The sequence below is a fragment of the Brassica napus genome, chromosome C4 (genome assembly GCF_020379485.1).
Source record: "Brassica napus cultivar Da-Ae chromosome C4, Da-Ae, whole genome shotgun sequence".
Lineage (NCBI taxonomy): Eukaryota > Viridiplantae > Streptophyta > Magnoliopsida > Brassicales > Brassicaceae > Brassica > Brassica napus.
The window spans coordinates 16,433,575-16,452,407 of NC_063447.1; the positions used below are offsets into that span (position 1 = coordinate 16,433,575).

An 18,833-nucleotide genomic window follows, 5' to 3' on the forward strand; every position below is an offset into this window, starting at 1 on the left:
TGCATTTCCGACAGGGGCAGAACATCTTACCGCTTTCCTGTGTGATCGGTGTACAGCCCGCCTGGTGCATGAATGTCTCTAGCCCGCTCAGAAATGCGTTTGTCACCCTCCCGTCGGAATCTTTGTGCAAATACATCCAACTCCGTAACTCGTAAATACTACCGCCACCGGCCATTTTTTCTTAGATTTTTTTTTCAAATCTTTTTTTTTCTGATTTTTTTTCGGATTTTTTTTCTCCCGTTTGTGTGTTGTGAGGAAGAGAGTTGTGGGAAATGACATATATATAGAGAAATTTTCGAGTTGGGTAGTTGAAAATAACAACGATTTTACAAGGAATATTTTACATGGATTTTACATGGTTTTAACATATTATTTACAACGAATTTACGACGAAATTAGGTAAGTTAAAGCACATTGAATACACGTTTTCACCTAAATATAACGGTAACATGATTCGTTGTAATGTCGATGTAAAGTTTACTTTTCGACGTACTTGCGTCGTAATATTACATGGCGTTTACGACGAAATTTGGTTTCGTTGGTTTCGTCGTAATTGCGTTGTTAAGCCACCAGTTACTATTTCTAAGACGACGATAAGGAACCTGTGTCGTTCGTCTGTCTGCCAATTCAGTGGAATGACAAGGAGAAAGTGGACGGAAGTGCAGCTGGTTTGTACTTGAGAGGAACCTTTGACGATGGTCGGAGGTTCCTTTCAAGTATAAACCAACTGCACTTCCGTCCACTTCTCCTTGTCGCTCCACTGAATTGGCAGACAGACGAATGACTCATGTTCCTTATCGTCATCTTCGAAATAGTAATTGGTGGCTGAATGAGGAACAGAGTCTAAACGCCATCAGGTTCGAGAGGAAGAGAGTTGTGTGTTGTGAAGAAGAGAGTTGTGGGAAATGACATATATATATAGAGAAATATAACAATGATTTTACAAGAAAAGTTTTACATGGATTTTACATGGAACATTTACAACGACTTTACAACGAATTTAGGTAAGTTAAAGCACATTGAATACACGTTTTCACCTTTATATAACGGTAACATGATTCGTTGTAATGTCGATGTAACGTTTACAACTATTTCGCATTCCACGTACTTTCGTCGTAAACTTACATTGACTTTACGACGAAATCCTTTCGTCGTAAATTACCATGGAGTTTACGACGAAATAATGTCTCGTCGTAATTGCGTTGTAAAGCCCATGTAAAGTTACGAGGAAATAATTTCGTCGTAAACCGTCGTTGTTACTGCTGCGTTTTCTTGTAGTGTTCGTAGAATGGAAATTCCGTATTCCGCAGAATACTATGAAATTTTTGTTCAAACATATTTATAAACAAAAAAAGTACCTCTACATTAATATATGTATTTTCCAATAGTTCCTATTTTTCCTAAAAAAATTTGGATTGTAAAACTATTCATTTGGTTTATTTTGATAAATAGAAATTGCACTAAAGGAAAAAACTTTACAAAATCGGTTTTAGGCTCGCCTGTTGGGACAATGTAAGTGTTATTTTGGACTAAAAAACAATTTCCCCAAAATTTATTAAAAGGCTTTTATTAATAAAAGTAACAAAATATCTATGCAAAATCTAATTAAAATAGCTAGAGCAAAACCGAATCACTTCTCCTCGTCGCTGTTTGTGCCATAGTTGTGACACAATGCTTCGAGTTCCCGTAGTAGCTCTGCAGTCTTCTTTGCGACTATGCGAACCGAAGAGATATGAGCGGTAGATGTACCGCAGACACGTTTCTTAGGCTTCTTTTTCTCATCCAAAACCTCATCGTTTTTCTCTTGATCAATCGTAGACCGCTTACCAAATTTTATCGACTTAATAAGAAATTTTTCCTCCACGTTCTCTTCTTCTTGTTCTTTTCTTCTATTCAATGCCTCGAGCATTGAGTCTACGCTCACGGAAGCTCTTCTAGACTTCATAGACTTCATCTCATCAAGCGCAGCCATAACTTCAATCTCTCTTTTAGATACCTTAGTTCTCTTCTCTAACGAATCCAATGCGTTTTCAGCTACCTCATGCTTCTCGTCCTCCTCCTCGTGTCCATTATAAGGGCCAATTGCACCTGATTCGACAACATAACCCGAGTTCTTTGGATCGGTTTTGATTGTCATCTCTGCCGAGCACTTGGTGCACTTGATATAGAACCTGTGGATTTTAATCCCTAAGTACATCTCGTTCATGACTTGTTCTTCACGGCAATTGAATTTAGTGCCTTCCGACATGTAATTACCACATGTGTTGCACCGAACACGAACCGGAAGCATAAATCGAATCTTCTTTTGCTGGTTGTTCGGTTTCCGGAGACGAGGTATCTTCTTTGGATCAAAATCCGGCGAATAATACTTGTTCAGGACTTTGCGTTCTCCCATAATATCACACGAACTATTGAATGAACAAAACGGATTTGTAGTTATTGGATCGCAGTCCCTTAGACACCTATTTATAAGAAAACAGCTCTTCGTATTTTCCTTTTCTCTGTTTCTCTCATTAACTCGTGTTTCCTTTTCTTTGTTTGTGTCGGTTTAAACACGCTGTAACCAAATTAATTGAGATAATTACTTAATAAATCAAAAATATGTTCTGATTTCATTATCTATATCCAATCTATAACAATAAAGGCGATTTGTCTCTCTCCTTATGAAGCCACATCAGCAATGTGCATAGGGCAAATTTGGACACCTGTCCAGCTGTCCTTATCTAATTTCCGTGAGCCACCTCTCTTGATTTCAATTTGGGCCGTCTATGTTTGGTTGAGATAACGAGACCCAAAATCTCTTTTGAACAGAAAAGCCCTAGCTAACTTCTCTCCTCCTTTGACGGTTGTCTCCCTTTTCGATTCCACTGTAACGCTTTTCTTCGATATTGAAACTTATCAATATGATTTGCCATTAAATTTCTCATTCCAGCTCTCCCACTACATTGAATTTTATCACACCTTTCCTAACCTCTATCGCTAATCTCTAATTTATTCCACTACAAATATAGATGCAGCAAACTCAGAATCTCACAGGGTCACATGGTTGGACCCTTCTCCTTCCTTACAAAACAACCTCCTAAAATGGTTCCATCCCATACATTTATTACTGATTTGAAGTCCAGTCATTGTTCTCAAACGGTAGTAACTTTCTTCTGGGTTTCTCTGTAGATCGGAATGTCGAGCAACGAGGGGCATTCTTCTGCTTGATGAGAAGGTTAGGCTCATATTTTCTCATTGATTACGCATTATCTTTTTCCTATTCGTCAACATATACTTACAGAGGCGTTTCATGTTTTCACTCTTCAAAGTCCACTCTTCTGCAAGCGTCTATCATTGTGCATCGGCTTAACACTTTTACACACCTTCTGGAAGAGGGCGTCGCTCAAGAGATCAGTGGTTTTGATGTTACAACTTACAAGAGTAACATGGACTGCAAGCTGTCAGATTCCCTGTCGTCATTCGCTTCAAAAATCATACGGAGTTTGTTGAAATCACAACTCCTCCTGCAATACCTCTTGAGCTCTTTAGGTTCTATGACTACGGACAGCTCATTGCAATACTCAATACTAACCATCAGTTTCCAGGTGAATCAGTTTACTTTCATTAACTCAAAAAGTCTGTGATTTAGCATACAGCCATACAGCGTTAACCAACTCAACCACTTGCTTCCTAGACGTCTTAAGGTTCGTTGGTGTGATCAATTCTACGTTTAGTGACCATGAGCAGAGTGCTCGACCCATTATGGTTGACCTCCAGGTTGACAGGTGAGAACCCTATTTCATTTACACTGCTTTTTTTCCTATTCCATCCTTTTGTTTTAAATCTGCATCTACACTTCAATACAGTTTGACAGTTGTGTGTCTTAAGTGATTTTGGCATACACTTTCCAGCTTAATCTTACTAATTTCAATTTCTCCACGAGGCATCGGACCTGTGTCCCACATCTTTTATCGCCATCACTGTCCAGCTGCAGCAACTTTTGCAATTCATGGAATACTTATTTTTCCCATAGTTTCCGCTCTTCCACATTAACATGAAAGTAACATGTTTAGGTTGCAATGGACGTGGAGGGAACGACTACCTTGGAGATGACATTCCTGGTGTACATGCGTCTCCTGCAAATGCTCTAATGGACAAAGGTTAAGTGGTGATGAGCAAAGCAACGAGATTGATGGACCTCAAACCAGACACCCCCATCCGGTGGCTGCACAGCACAACTGTGAGGGGAGCAATCCAGGGGAAGACCAAGTTTAAGTTGAAAGAAACACCCCCAACAAGAGGCACATAGAGCAATCGACGTGGAGCCGATAGTATTTCTCTTTGGTTTCATTGCAATGTTTTTTCCCCAAATATTCTCAGTATTTTGTTTCTTTAAACCATGTTTGCATCTTCAGCTATTAACAATACATAATATATTCTCAGTATTTAGTTTCATTTGTAAACTATTTCTTTGGAGCTTAACTATAATGTTGTTTTTTTTATAAAAAATAAACATATGCTTTGCTTGACCTGGTTTTAAACTTCAAACATAACTCAAATAGCGTTTACAATCTGCTTTATAAACAATTCAAGACGTGGAGACACTACTATATTTCTCTTTAGTTTCGTTGCAGTGTTCCATGTTTGCATCATTTCAGCTATTTATAAAGGAGAACTGTTTAGTTTACTGTCTTATTTGATAGCTACTTTCCGTTTCTTGATATGGATGCAGTTAAACGAGATGTGAGCCAATCATATGGAAACCTTGTCGACGGAAGCGGGAGATTTGTCCCCAACAGAAACGTAATATATTTAAGGGAAAAGCTGATTACGTTTATGGAACTCACATCTATCCAATGGAAAGAGAGTTCTCCAAACTTGCACAATCAGACTGGCGATGGACCGCTCACCCGGAGGAGGAATGGTTAAAGAAGACAAAGATAGAAGGCATATGGAATTTTATTTATTCATATATGTATGTTGCTCTCTATAAATGTGTATTTCTTTTACGGTAATGTACTTATGGCTTCTTGGTTCTTGCAGGTGAGAATAAATATAATTTATCGACCAATTCTTTTTGGTCAATTTTTTGGTGAGGTCCTCACGAGTTTTACATTTGTGGATCATGGGTCGTTTCATTCAAGCTCCAAAAGTATTTAACTATGGGGCAGCCTATTTTGTAGTTGGTGCAACGTCTGGCTGTCGTTGGGGATAAAAAAAATACAGACATTTAGTAGAGTTCGTCCGGTCAATGTTTTGAAAACCGACCGGACATTGACTCGGCATTGTAGCTCGGTCAATGATCAGACCGGTGCAACCAATTCAACCGAGTTTTAAATTTTAGTCTAAATTTAAATTATATATATATGTATAATCATAAAATTATTTTTATAAAATTTTATATCATTATTAGAATTTAACTAATAATGCTAAAATTTTATATCATTATTAAAAATTTATATCAATTATTAGAATTTAACTAACAATGATATAATGAAAAGTGATTTTTAATGAAATGTTCTTAAATTTGTAGTTTAAGATAATTTTATTTTGAAAGATAATTTTAACTTGAAAACTAATTAATTTAAGACCCAGTTTTACCGAGTTTGACTGGTTCTTAACCGGGTTTACCGGTTTAACTCAAATCCGACTTTTATCACAACTTAGCACCGGTTAGAAGATAGAGTCACGATCCGATTTTTAAAGCATTGGGCCCGGATCAAAGTCTATATGAGCCATGTTTTTATATTAAAATAATTTAAATTTTAAAATAATGAATAAACGAATAAAAATCCAGTTAAAATGTCATAATGTGTTAAAATATGTGGACTGAGAAATATCAAATGAAGCTTAAAAATATAATCTTATTCTACAATTTAAGGTAACACCATGTGTTTATGTTTTTCTTTCTCAATGCTATACATTTATCTGTATATTTTCTCCAGACTCCATATATATGTTGGAAAAACATTTTCTAAAAATATAAGGCCCTAGATCTCTAAAAAATGTAAGAAAAGAAAATTATGGGTTACTACTATTGGCACACCCTTAGAGCCAGGTCCAATCGAGTCATAGTATCTATGTTTAACAGATATAGTCAGCAGTGTGGTACTTATTAAATATACCTAAACCATGACTTGGTTGAATGAAACAAAACTATATCAGTTTAGGAACACGTGAGTATCCACAAATGACGCAGCAGTTAACAATCAACAAAGTATTAAAATTTTAAAACCGGCTGAATGAAATGAATTTGAACAAATATGAGTGAACCAATGATATCGGCAGAGAAGCACCAACCCGTTGGCGACACCACACAAATATAAGACACTGTAACCACAAATATTCCCAAGGTGAAGGAGAGATACACAATAACACTAACTCATCGAGAAGACAAGGTGCAATTTGCATAATTTGATTAATTGTGTAAACGTTGTTGGAATATTGTATCCCAATCAAATATCTAAAACACAAACTTCATTATTCAATGAACAAAGAGAACCAATTTCTCCAGTCACATTTATATGTAACTAACATCCGCTAAAAAAAATTAGGAGAAGCACAAGTAGTATAAAACCGTATGAGGAAGAAATGACAAGATTTTTTCAAGAAAAAATGAAGAGAGTACAAGATAAACAAAATGGACATTACTTCCACTAAAACTTATATGCAGGATAAAAATCCAACCACATCCGATAAATTACACTAACTAAAATGGGACATTGTGAACAAATGTTTGACAAAAAGAAATTAAACAAAACAGCTGGACATAAAAACAATTTTAAAACGATAATAGTTTTTATCACCTTACACAGCTGAACAAATGTTTTCTCCTAATGCCTCCATCGCTTTAACATTATCATTGCCCTAGCTAAATCTAGACTTTACCACCTTTCTAAATCCGACTTTGTTATGCCTTAGATCATCATTCAATTGACGTAATTCAATTGCCATTAAGGTTCCTTAAACCAATCATCCCACTATGAAAAAGAGAAAAATATACTAAGTGATTATAAATGATAAATGTAGGATAAATGTCACCCACATTAAACTATGAGAATTGTTTGTATAAAACAAAAAAAAAATCATCACTATGAAATTAAAATAGCTAAAATAAACATCGTGAGGCCAAAATGTTTAAACATAATTTTTAAAAAAATTTGAAAAAAATACCCCACGCAAAACAATGACAAACTCCTAAACGCAAAATATAATTTACTCAACGGACTATGGATTCCAAACTTAAACGACCAACAACACAAAATCTTTGAAAGCCCATAGAGTTTTTGAAATATATTAGCCGAACACTTCTTCTCCAGTCAAAATTGTTCATACAAATCAAATTTACCAGTATTATATACTATAAATCAGTTTCAGAAGCATACAAACTCACTCACATCACATTTAGTTCCTCCTCCAAGTGACCTCATGCAATCACTTCCTGGCGTACAACATTTTAAAAAGCTAACATCATTATCACACATATTAATTCCAAATCCAAACCTAATGCACTACCAACTAAGAATTTTTTAAAAAAAAAAAACTCAAATAACAAATAAGGTAATGATATTAGAAAAGAAATTATAACAATTGTTCAAACGTTAAATGTTAACAAATAAAATTTACAATATGATCTTAGAAAAGAAAATATTTATTATATTCGGTTTAGAGTAGTTTTAAATGTTTTAGAAAATTAAAATATATTTTAATATAAAATATTTTATTGTAAACCTACCCGCCCGTAGGGCGGACCAACCCCTAGTTTTCAATAAGATAACACAATCAATTGTCAATAATCGATTGTTATCACATGATTAGGTTTACCTTTAACTCAGATAGAATGTTGGTCTTTTATGATTAGTTTTACCCAGTGTTTTGAAACCCGACCCAGACCCGCGGTTGAACCGGTAAATCCGGTGACCCGAATATAATCCGGTTTGAGTATTTTTGAAAAACCTATTATTTAAAAACCCAGTAAAACCCGCAAAAAATCACTAAAACCCGGAACCCGACAACCGGATTAACCACTTAGTAATTTTTTTTAGATTTCTTAGTTATGTTATTAAATTTTATTTTTTTATTCAAATAAAAAAGTGAGATTTTCAGATTTTAGTAATATTTTTTTCTGCTGTCGGATATCGACTATGTATCTCATTCTTTTTTTTGATTTTTTTCGTGAATCTCATTTACACTATTTAATTTGTGATTTATTTGTGATTTTTTTAAGATTCTGATGAAGATCTATGGCGTTTGAAAAAAAATGAAGTGGAAGATGAGAAAGAGAACCTAAATTAGTTGTTGTCATTTGGTCGGTATTAGTTTATTTTTGTTATCGATAATCTATTATTACAGATTGATATTTAACTTTTTTTTTTGAATTAAAGTTTAATTTTACTATTCACATTTCACATTTCACATTTCACATTTCACATTTCACATTTCACATTTCAATACTTATGCATTTCAAGTCTTGATATATAGAGAACAATGAGTTTTTGGTTTCTCGAGATGTTGTAGACCTTCCAACTTTTCTTCCCAAACGGGAAGCCAACAAACACACACACGGGACTACGCACACCAAACTTATCCTTATCGCATGATGCTCGATGAACATGACATTCTGAGCCGAAAAGTCGCAGTTTCTTGTAGTCTTGTTTCACGCCATGGAGTATCTCATACGGTGACTTTCCCTTGTGAATGGAGGATGGAGTTCGATTTATTAAGTAAGCAGCGATTAACACGGCTTCACCCCAGAACTTGATAGGCATGCTCTCTTGAAACATAATTGTGCGTGCCACGTTGAGGATATGCCTATGCTTTCTTTCAACTCTCCCAATTTGTTGTGGTGTAGAAACACAACTGGTCTGATGGACTATTCCTTTTTCTCGGAAATACGGGGACATGACCATGAACTCCGTACCGTTGTCGCTACGCACCATCTTAATAGACTTGTTGAATTGTTTTTCTGTGTACGCAAAGAACTGTAACAAGACTTGTTTCACCTCAGATTTCGCTAGCAATAGGTACGTCCAGACTGTTTTAGAAAATTTGTCTACAATTGTCAAAAAATACACTGCGCCACAAGAGGAAGGAACCCGATAGGGACCCCAAACATCAACATGAATAAGAGAAAAACAATCCTTTGTTTTATTCATACTATCATAGAATACTTCATGTGTTTGCTTGGCTCTACAACAAACGTCACAAGGACGAGAACCAGCTACTTTAGAAGAAGAAAAAGACAAATCCGAAAGCACTGAAAACGACAGGTGTCCTAAGTGTTGATGCCACAAAGCTTGATCTGAACCTCCAACTGCTTTATGACTCGACATCCGTATAAAATAGTAGACCCCATCACGCTCTTCACTGGCTCCAATCAAAGTCCTCGAAAAATGGTCCTGTAAAACACAAACCGTATCTGTTTTGCAAGACAATTTGTCTGTTTTAGTAACTTAGATACTGATATCAATGTGCAGTTTAATGCAGGGACATATAACACATTATCCAACAAGACTGTGTCAGACAGTGGAAACACTCCAACGCTCGTAGCCAAGGTTTTGCTACCATCCGCGAACCCGACAGAGCAAGGAGGCACGTTCTTGACGTTTGTTAACAGCGACAAATTCCCTGTCATATGGCGCGAGGCACCTGTATCAAGAATAACATCACCAAGTTCTTTCTTACCAGACAACTTATCTGAACTGTTGCTACCAGACTTCTCTTGAATCATTTTTGTGAGAATCTTCCACTGATCGGACGTTAACCCTGGGATTGATGATGTATTAGAGCTCGTAGCATGTGCAGTTGTAGCGTGTGCAGCAGTTGCTTGTGCACGTCCACGACCTGAACCACCCGAGCCAGCGTTGCGACCACCTCTACCACGGCCTCCACTGTTGTTACGATCAGGCCACCACTCCGGGAACCCAATAATCTGCCAACAATCTCGTTTTTCATGACCAGATCTGCCGCAGTGAGAACAGAGCATGTTTCTTGGCTTTAAAAGTGAGTTCTCTTGTCTCGCTTCCAAATTGTTCGGCTGTGAAACATCATGACGAGCCAAGAACCCAACTGCTTCTTGTTGCTGTTCGTGACCACGAGCTGCCACGATCCTCTGTTCCTCTCGTACAATTTTGTTATAGATTTCTCCTAACGACGACAATGGATCCATTACCAATGATGGTTGTACAGATGGCTCTGAATCTTGCATCATCCAATTCCATCACAAACTGATGTATCTTCTCTTGCTTCCTTTCTCTTGCGATCACTGTCGCAGCTCCACAAGAGCAAACGTGAATGGGTTGATACGACTGCAGCTCTTCCCACAGGGTTGAGAGCTTACCAAAATAATCCAACATGGATTGACCTTCTTGTCTACACGAGGCTAACTGAGCCTTTATCTGATGAATCCTCACTGTGTTTCCCACCGAGAAACGCTCCTTAAAATTAGACCAAAGTTGATGCGCGTCCATATACGTCATCGTTGAACGCCCCCTTGGTTGAATGGAAATATGAATCCAACCTACCAGCATAGAGTTCACTGCGAGCCAGTTCTCTAGGTCTAGACTCCCTTCAGCTGGTTTCTTCAGTGTTCCATTGATGAACCCTAGCTTACGCTTTGCTTGCAAGGCATTCAGCATCTCCGACGACCATTCATTGTAGTTGTTTCCATTCAACTGAACATAGGTTAGACGGCTCCAAGGTTGTCTGAAACAAACAACGAGTATGGTGAAATTGATGAAGTTTCATCAGTTTTTGCACCGGTTTCCATCATTACTAACGACACAAGATTTCCAAAGAACTAGAGACGATAAACTTTGTGTTTATTGCTCTAATACCGTGAAGATTTGATATCAAATTGACTTGTTATTAACCTTTGCCATACAAACGTATATATACAAAACCCTTAACTCGGCTAAACCTAAGATACCATAGAATGTTTCCTTTATACATTAGGAAATATAACATAACAATTATATGGCCAATAGCCAACTTTCACATCCTCTCCTAAAAGCTTCTGGATTTGGAAGCATTGTCTTTATTTCTTCTGTTGGAGGGGTTGTATCGATGGAAGGTGGCTCTATCTGTTGGATCCATTAAACAAAATGGGTTTTAATTAAAATGGTGAAAAGCAAATGACTTGGGCTATTACGTTAAACAGCCCATTGAAGCTTTAATGAAGAGATGAGGAAGAGTCTCACATCGGGGAAGAGTAGGAGAAATGAGCAATATAAATATGGTCACTCATATACCATGGCTTAAACAGCATGGAGAGAGAGGAAGGTTCTCCACGCGCGCCCCGCCGTCGCCGTACGGCCGGCTCGGCTCGGCTCAGCGTGGGCTTGGGCTTTGGGCTTTGGGCCTTGGGCCTTAGTGGAGGGCCTCCGGCCCAATAAGATTCTTTTTGGACCAAGTTAAGCTCAACGTTTTTGCCATTTCATTTCTAAAAAACAGCATGACATTTGTGTATAAACGACATGTAGTTTGTCTAAAAACGACACAAAGTTTATCTGTTCGAAATGGATCAGAACCGAGTCAACAAGAGAGAAACTTGCGGAGAAAGTTGCTCAACGTTCCACTCCGAAATCCTTGAGAGATTTTCGGAAAACGTTGGCAACAGTTTCGAAAAACCGCTCCTCGTCTCCTCTTTATATATCAAATCTCTTCCTTCTTCATTTTTTAACGTTTTTCACAACCAAAACCAGCAAATCCTTTAGCGTAAGTTCTAGAGAGTGTTTCGTACAAATATTAGTTCGTAGAGGTTCTTCACGAGTGCCGCGTGATAACCTATCATGGTTTTATCCTGGGACTCATATTCGTATAGATCCGTCGCACTAACAGAGCGAATATTAAGAGTTAAGGAAAGAGATTCGTCTCGACTCCATGCTTTCATTTTCATTGCGGTTTCGAATCGTCTATATATTTTCCTTAACATCGTTTATATTATATCGTTTCTTTTGATCCAGTTTTCTGGCTTCTACAATCTTAACTCTTATTTCGCTTTCTATTTAAAGCGTTTGATCGGATTGAAGAACGATCTATAAAAAAGGGTTTGGAACCGTGTTTGCGATTTGCTTTCTAGCACTTCCGCGAAACGTTTGTAATATATCTCATAAACGGTTTGTGTTTTGCTCTGTAGCACTACCGAAAAACGTTTATTCATATACAATTCATACAAACCTGTTATGGTTTCATTCAAACGATGTTTGCGATTTGCTATATGCTTATCCGCGAAACGTTTCTATGTTCTTTTGGAAACGAGTTTGCGATTTGCTTTATAGCCCTTCCGCGAAACATTTCTTATTTGTTTCATAACGCTTTGCGGATTGCTTTCTAGCATTATCGCGAAACGTTTTTGATACATTAACAATATGTTATTTACATGAATCGTTTTCAATAACCGCTTTCTTAAGCGAGTTTGTGAAACATTCTAAGTCTATACAAAACGATTTCTGCGAAAGCGAGTTTGCAAAACGTTTTTCTCAAGACTTATATCGATATGATTTGGTTCAAACTCTAAAAATGAAAATCGATTTTAGACTATTATTTTTTGCTTAAAAATAATATGTTATTTGTTGATTGGAGTACTAATCCGTCTTCATGTTTTCTCTACAAAAAAATGACGAACGATAACAACACCCCCATTGATGTCACAACAACTCGACTCAACGTTGCAGCCACTGATGCAACTGTGGCAACCGTTGGAAACATCACAGCGTCAAACGCTGCAGCAACAACAAGCACTATCCTCCCTGCGGGAAATGCTGCTGATGAAACCACTCGCCGGAGTCTATTCGGTGCTGGTCTTTATCATACGGGTTCAGTTTCAGCAATTGCAAGTGGTCCGGTGGCAGTTCAAACTCCTCAGGCTGTCCCTAGTGTGTTCACTTAAGGACTGATGCCAGACAAGTTTGATGGCAAAGGCTTCAAAACGTGGCAGAAGAAGATGATGTTCTTCCTGACAACGATGAAGCTGGACAAGTTCATCCAGGAGGACAAGCCCCTTATTCCTTACGGGATTGATGATGTTCACAGTCTCGCAACTGTTGACATATGGGTGCATTCCGACTTCATCTGCAAAGGTTACATTTTGGGTCGTCTCTTTGATCCATTGTACCGTGTGTACTGTGAGATCCCCACGGCGAAAGAGCTATGGAGATCACTGGACAAGAAGTACAGAGGTGAGGACGCTGGCTGCCAGAAGTATGTGGTCTCAAAATTCCACGACTTCAAAATGGTGGATTCAAAACCCATCATGGATCAGGTGGAAGCGCTTCAGCTCATTTGCCATGAAATCGCTGCTGAAGGAATGTCCATCTGAGAGACATTCACAATTCTCAGCTTCATTGAAAAGCTTCCTCCAAGCTATGCGGATTTCAAGAACTACTTGAAGCACAAGAAGAAGAAGATGAGGCTCGAGGAGCTCATTATGACGCTTCAGATGGAATCCAAAAACCGAACTCCTGACAAGGTCACTGCTAAGGAGCACAGTGTCAACATGGCTGAGCACAAAGGCAAAGGAAAGGCACACACTAATTCTCCTACCAAGCCTTCCAAAACTGCTGCAGCCTTGAAGGCTTCTGGAAAAAACTTCAAGAACAAAGGTAATGAATGCGAATGTGGAGAAGTTCAAGGGGAAATGTCACTAATGCCACAAAGTGGGGCACAAGACTGTTGAGTGTCACAAAAAGATCAAGGATGAGAAGGCTCAGGCAAATCTCACTGAGGAGGATCTCGTTGCTGTGGTGACTGAAGCCAACATGGTTTAAAGCAACAACCCCAAGGAATGGTGGTATGACACGGGTGCAACCACCCACATTTGCACCGATAGGGCGATGTTCAGCACCTATCAGAAAAGCGAGACTCAGAAGAAGCTCAGGATGGGGAACACTGCAGTCTCCAAGATTGAAGGACGCGGCAATGTGATTTTGAAGGTGACAGCTGGACATGAGGTCACTCTGACGAATGTGAAGCATGTGCCTGACATGAGGAAGAACCTGGTCTCGGGAACCTTGCTCAGCAAGAATGGATTCGCCATAAGTTTTGAGGCGGACAAGCTCGTGATTAGGAAGAATGAGATGTATTTGGGAAAGGGGTATGTTAAGGGTGGACTTGTCAAGTTGAATGTAATGACAGTCCCTCCGAAAGTGGTAGCTCCAAAAGTTTCAATGAATAAGAAAGAGCCAGTTGCTTATTTGGTTGAGTCTTTTAATATATGGCATGAAAGATTAGGCCATGTAAACTACAAATCTATACAAAGATTAATGAACTTAAATCTAATTCATAAATGAAAAACAAGTAAACAAAAATGTGAAGTATGCGTACAGGCTAAGCTCACAAAAACACCATCACCTCGTGTTGAAAGAACTAATAAACCTCTAGATTTAATTCTCACCGATTTATGTGATTTAAAATACATACAAACTAGAGGTGGGAAAAAATACTTTGTGACATTCATAGATGACTACACAAAATATTGTTATGTATATTTATTACATAGCAAAGACGAAACATTAGAAAAATTTAAAGAATTTAAACTCGAGGTCGAAAATCAGCTTAAAACAACTATTAAAGTAGTTAGAAGCGACAGAGGAGACGAGTATGATGGTCCATTCAATGCATTCTGTAAAGAACATGGAATAATCTATAAAACTACAGCTCCTTACTCATCAGGATCTAATGGAGTTTCTGAACGCAAGAATCGGACTCTAAAAGAGATGATGAATGCAATGTTGCAGGAATCTGAGTTACCCCAGAACATGTGGGGGGAAGCGTTGCTTACCACTAACTATATCCTCAACAAAATTCCACACAAAGTAACTAGCAAAACTCCATATGAATTATGGAAAGGTAATTTACCTTCGTATAAATACCTCAAAGTGTGGGGGTGCTTGGCAAAAGTTGCGGTACCGCCACCAAAAAAGGTCACTATTGGACCTAAAACAGTGAATTGCATCTTCATCGGATATGCACATAACAGTAATGCTTATCGATTTCTGGTACATAAATCTGCAATATCAGACATTCATGAAAATACAATCATGGAATCAAGAAATGCATCTTTCTTCGAAAATATTTTTCCATATAAAGAAAAACAAGGTTCAAAACGAACTCGAGAAGAAAGAGATAATGTCAAAAACTCAGAAACTGAGACAAACGTCGAGATTTCTACAAATGATATTTCAGAAAATGAAGAAAAAGATGAACCTCGAAGAAGCAAAAGAGCTTGAAAGGAAAAATCTTTTGGTGAAGATTTCCTAATGGCTTTTTTAGTAGAAAATGTTCCAAAAACTTTGGCAGAAGCCATGGCTTCACCTGAAGCTCCATTTTGGAACAAAGCTGCCAGGAGTGAATTTGATTCTATCATGCAAAATTATACATGGTACATAACAGATTTACCACCTTGCTACAAAGCATTAGGAAATAAATGGATAATGACACGAAAACCTGGTGGAAAATACAAATCTAGGCTTGTAGTTCAAGGATTCCGACAAAAGGAAGGCTTGGACTATTTTAATACATTTTCTCCAGTAACGAGAATAGCATCAATAAGACTGATGATAGCAATCACAACCTTAAGAGACCTAGAAATCCATCAAATGGATGTAAAAACCGCTTTTCTAAATGGTGATTTAGAAGAGGAAATTTACATGAAACAACCTGAAGGTTTTGTCGTTCCCGGACAGGAAGACAAAATATGCCGACTTGTAAAGTCACTTTGTGGACTTAAGCAAGCTCCTAAACAATGGCATCAAAAATTTGACAATATGATGATGTCAAATGGTTTCAAAATAAATGAATGTGACAAATGCATATATTACAAAACTACAAAAAATGCGTATGTTTTGCTATGTCTATATGTAGATGATATGCTCATTATTGGAAGCAATAAAGACATTATCAATCAAACAAAAAACATGCTCAAAGGGACATTTTAGATGAAAGACTTGAGATTAGCAGATGTAATTCTCGGGGTTAAAGTCACAAGAAATTCAAACGGAATTATCTTAACCCAATCTCATTATGCTCAAACAATATTAGAGAGGTTTAAAAATTACTCTAATAGTACGGCAAAAACTCCGTTAGATCCCCAAATGCACTTGACAAAGAATTCAGGTGAAGCGGTTTCACAAAACGAGTATGCACGTGTGATCGGAAGTCTCATGTACTTGACCAATTGTACTAGACCAGATCTAGCGCATGCAGTAAACGTACTTAGTCGATATACAAGTAATCCAGGTCATACACACTGGAAAGCTATAACGAGGGTACTCAATTACTTGCGCTACACCAAAGATTTTGGGCTTCACTATGGTAAAGAACCAGCAGGTTTAGAAGGATACAGTGATGCTAACTGGATATCAGATTCTAAAAACTCAAAATCCACAAGTGGATATGTCTTTACACTAGGAGGAGCAGCAATATCATGGAAATCTACCAAACAAACAGTGTTAGCCAGATCAACCATGGAATCTGAGTTCATAGCCTTAGACAAAGCATCAGAAGAAGCTGAATGGCTTAGAAATTTTTTAGAAGATATTCTTATATGGAGTAGGGATGGATATGGTCTTAGTTTACATGCTCTCTCATAGGTGAACAAAAAAAAGGTTTAGTTTTCATCTTATGACACATTCATTTTCATAGTGTCGCATTTAACTATTTTAATACATTTTGTTATGTTTATGTGATTAAATAAAACACAAGTAAAAAGAAAAAAAAAAAAAAAAACACAACTTCATCATTTCATGTGGTTTGATGGGGTTGACATTTTATACTAAACAAAAATTGAAATTTAAAGTAAGAGTAACATATAACATAAATTGATTTTTTTCTCATAATAATGGTAAATTATTTTAATAAATAAACGTAATTTTAAAATATTAAAATATAAAGATATTAATATAACTAATCTTTATGATTTTAAAAATTAAAAATTAATTTGATTTCAAAAATACTTCATTGATTATAAATATATATATACTATAAAATATTGTATTTATATGTATATTTGGCCAAATAATAAGAAGAAAAATATATATGTGAAATCTTATAACATTTTTAAAAATATGTTGGTGCACCAATTGAGTATGATCGTCTTCATTAATGAACAAAGCATGAATTTTATTATTACTTCTTAATCTCATGGCTCATGGCCATCACTCGTGGTAGAAAATGACGATGAAAAATTCTTCTTGCTTTACTTTTTTTTTTTGTAAACTTCTTCTTGCTTTACTGAATTTTCATAATTTAAATTCAGAAACGAAACATCTCCGTCTTTATGCATAAACACTTAAAATTTGTCAACTAATTCATTCTTCTTCATCGACAAAAACCTTAAAAGAATAAGTAGAAGATGCATGAGTTCCCATAAACGGTCTATGTTGAATCTGCGAGATTTTTTTTTTTTTTTTTGGAACACAACCTGCGAGTATATATATGTATGTGTGTGTGCATGTAAAAGATCAATTTGCATAGATAGGCTGGTTTCGTTTTGGAGGCTAGCACAGAGTCAATAGCTTGAATGTTGTCCATTTTCCAGGTACAAAATCGCTTTCTTTGTTCCTTTTTCCTCTGTATTGGTGGGCACTTCGGTTATTTTATCGATTTGGTTTGAGTTTGGTTCGGTCTCGTTAATTTGGTTCTAAAATTTTTCCAACTGAAGTAAACCATAATTAGTTTGGTTTGGATCGGTTTCGGTTCGGTTTGTATTCGGCTTGATTTGTGTTTCGGTTCCGTTCAATCGGGTTCCCGTAGCTTAGTTCTTTTAAGAGAAATCATGCTTTAAAACATAAACGCATGGTCACGAAATCATCATGTTGGTTACTATGAAAAAATAAATTATGTAAACTAAATCCAATGTAAAACTAAACAAAAATCTTTTTAAAACCCATAAAGTTTATAAGAACACAATCAAATCAAAGTTAACTATCATAAATAGAAAATTAAAAAAACATCGCTAATAATGTCTCTTAATAATAAACTATGTAAATTAAATCTAATACAAAACTGAAACAAAAACCTTAAAAATCATAAAAGTTTATAAGAACACAATCAAACCAAAGTTAACTAAACTAAATAGAAAATTAAAAAAAAAACATTGTTAATAAAGCTAACAGTGACTTTAGTTTTAAACCGAACTATTTAATAATAGATTTTGGTTTGGTTTGGTTTGGATGAGTTTCGGTTCAGTTAGTTCGGTTTTCTTGTCCACCCATCCACGCATGAGCTAATATTTAAGCTCTGGTTTTAACACATGCCTTCTTGTATTTATAGAAACAGGCCATTAATTGTATATAGATATTTTTATTAAAATAAAATCAGATTTAATTGGTGAAATGTTAGAGTAATATAAATAGACTACTGTAGAAAATATTTCTATAAATACCCAAAAGTCATGAAAAAAAAGACAAAAGTAGAAATATAAATAATTATTATTATCATTTTTTTTTTGTGATAAACTATTAGCATTTCTCTCTAATAATGAAGAAGAAAAGTATAGAGTGGGTAAACAGAGCACGTGAGTGCACAAGTATGGACATGTCACCATTCTTCTTTTCTTCCATCATCTTGCTTCTGTTGTTTGACTTTCTCCTCACTTTTTTTGGCTTTTCAACATTTTTCTTAGAACTTCATTTCCTCTCTAATTTCAGAAGTAAGACTCTAAAAAAATTTCTTATTCATTTTTTCTTTTCCATAGTTCTCACTCAAAAATAGTAAGAATAAAGTATTTCTAAATTTCCCTTTTTCTATAATGACGCTCTTCTTCTCTTAATTTCCCTTCAAGCTTCACCAATCTCTGTCTTTGTACAGATAAATACATTGGATCTTAATCTTCAAAAATGATCTTCATGATA

At 36.4% G+C, this 18,833-nt stretch overlaps 2 protein-coding genes across 2 annotated transcripts; both read right to left on the reverse strand.

Annotated features, from left to right (window-relative positions):
- Positions 1-1,292: 1,292 nt before the first annotated feature.
- LOC125585562 (splicing factor YJU2-like) lies at positions 1,293-2,481 on the reverse strand. Its single transcript, XM_048754863.1, has one exon. The coding sequence runs from the start codon at positions 2,393-2,395 to the stop codon at positions 1,631-1,633; it is 765 nt and encodes a 254-aa protein (XP_048610820.1). The 5' UTR covers positions 2,396-2,481; the 3' UTR covers positions 1,293-1,630.
- A 5,948-nt stretch (positions 2,482-8,429) lies between these two features.
- Positions 8,430-10,619, reverse strand: LOC125585833. The gene is made up of 4 exons (XM_048755528.1): positions 10,154-10,619; positions 9,443-10,101; positions 9,290-9,380; positions 8,430-9,016 (listed from the first exon to the last, which is right to left on the reverse strand). Exons 1-4 carry the CDS (start codon positions 10,617-10,619, stop codon positions 8,430-8,432), a joined length of 1,803 nt encoding a protein of 600 aa, XP_048611485.1.
- Between the last annotated feature and the right edge of the window lie 8,214 nt (positions 10,620-18,833).

Coding starts and splice junctions, on each gene's coding strand:
- LOC125585562 (XM_048754863.1), bottom strand. CDS start 2,395: ATGGGAGAACGCAAAGTCCTGAACAAGTATTATTCGCCGGATTTTGAT.
- LOC125585833 (XM_048755528.1), bottom strand. CDS start 10,619: ATGCTGAATGCCTTGCAAGCAAAGCGTAAGCTAGGGTTCATCAATGGA. Junction 10,102..10,153: donor CATCTGTACAACCATCATTG/GTAATGGATCCA, acceptor AAATTGTACGAG/AGGAACAGAGGATCGTGGCA. Junction 9,017..9,289: donor GAGTCATAAAGCAGTTGGAG/GTTCAGATCAAG, acceptor TTTCTAAAACAG/TCTGGACGTACCTATTGCTA.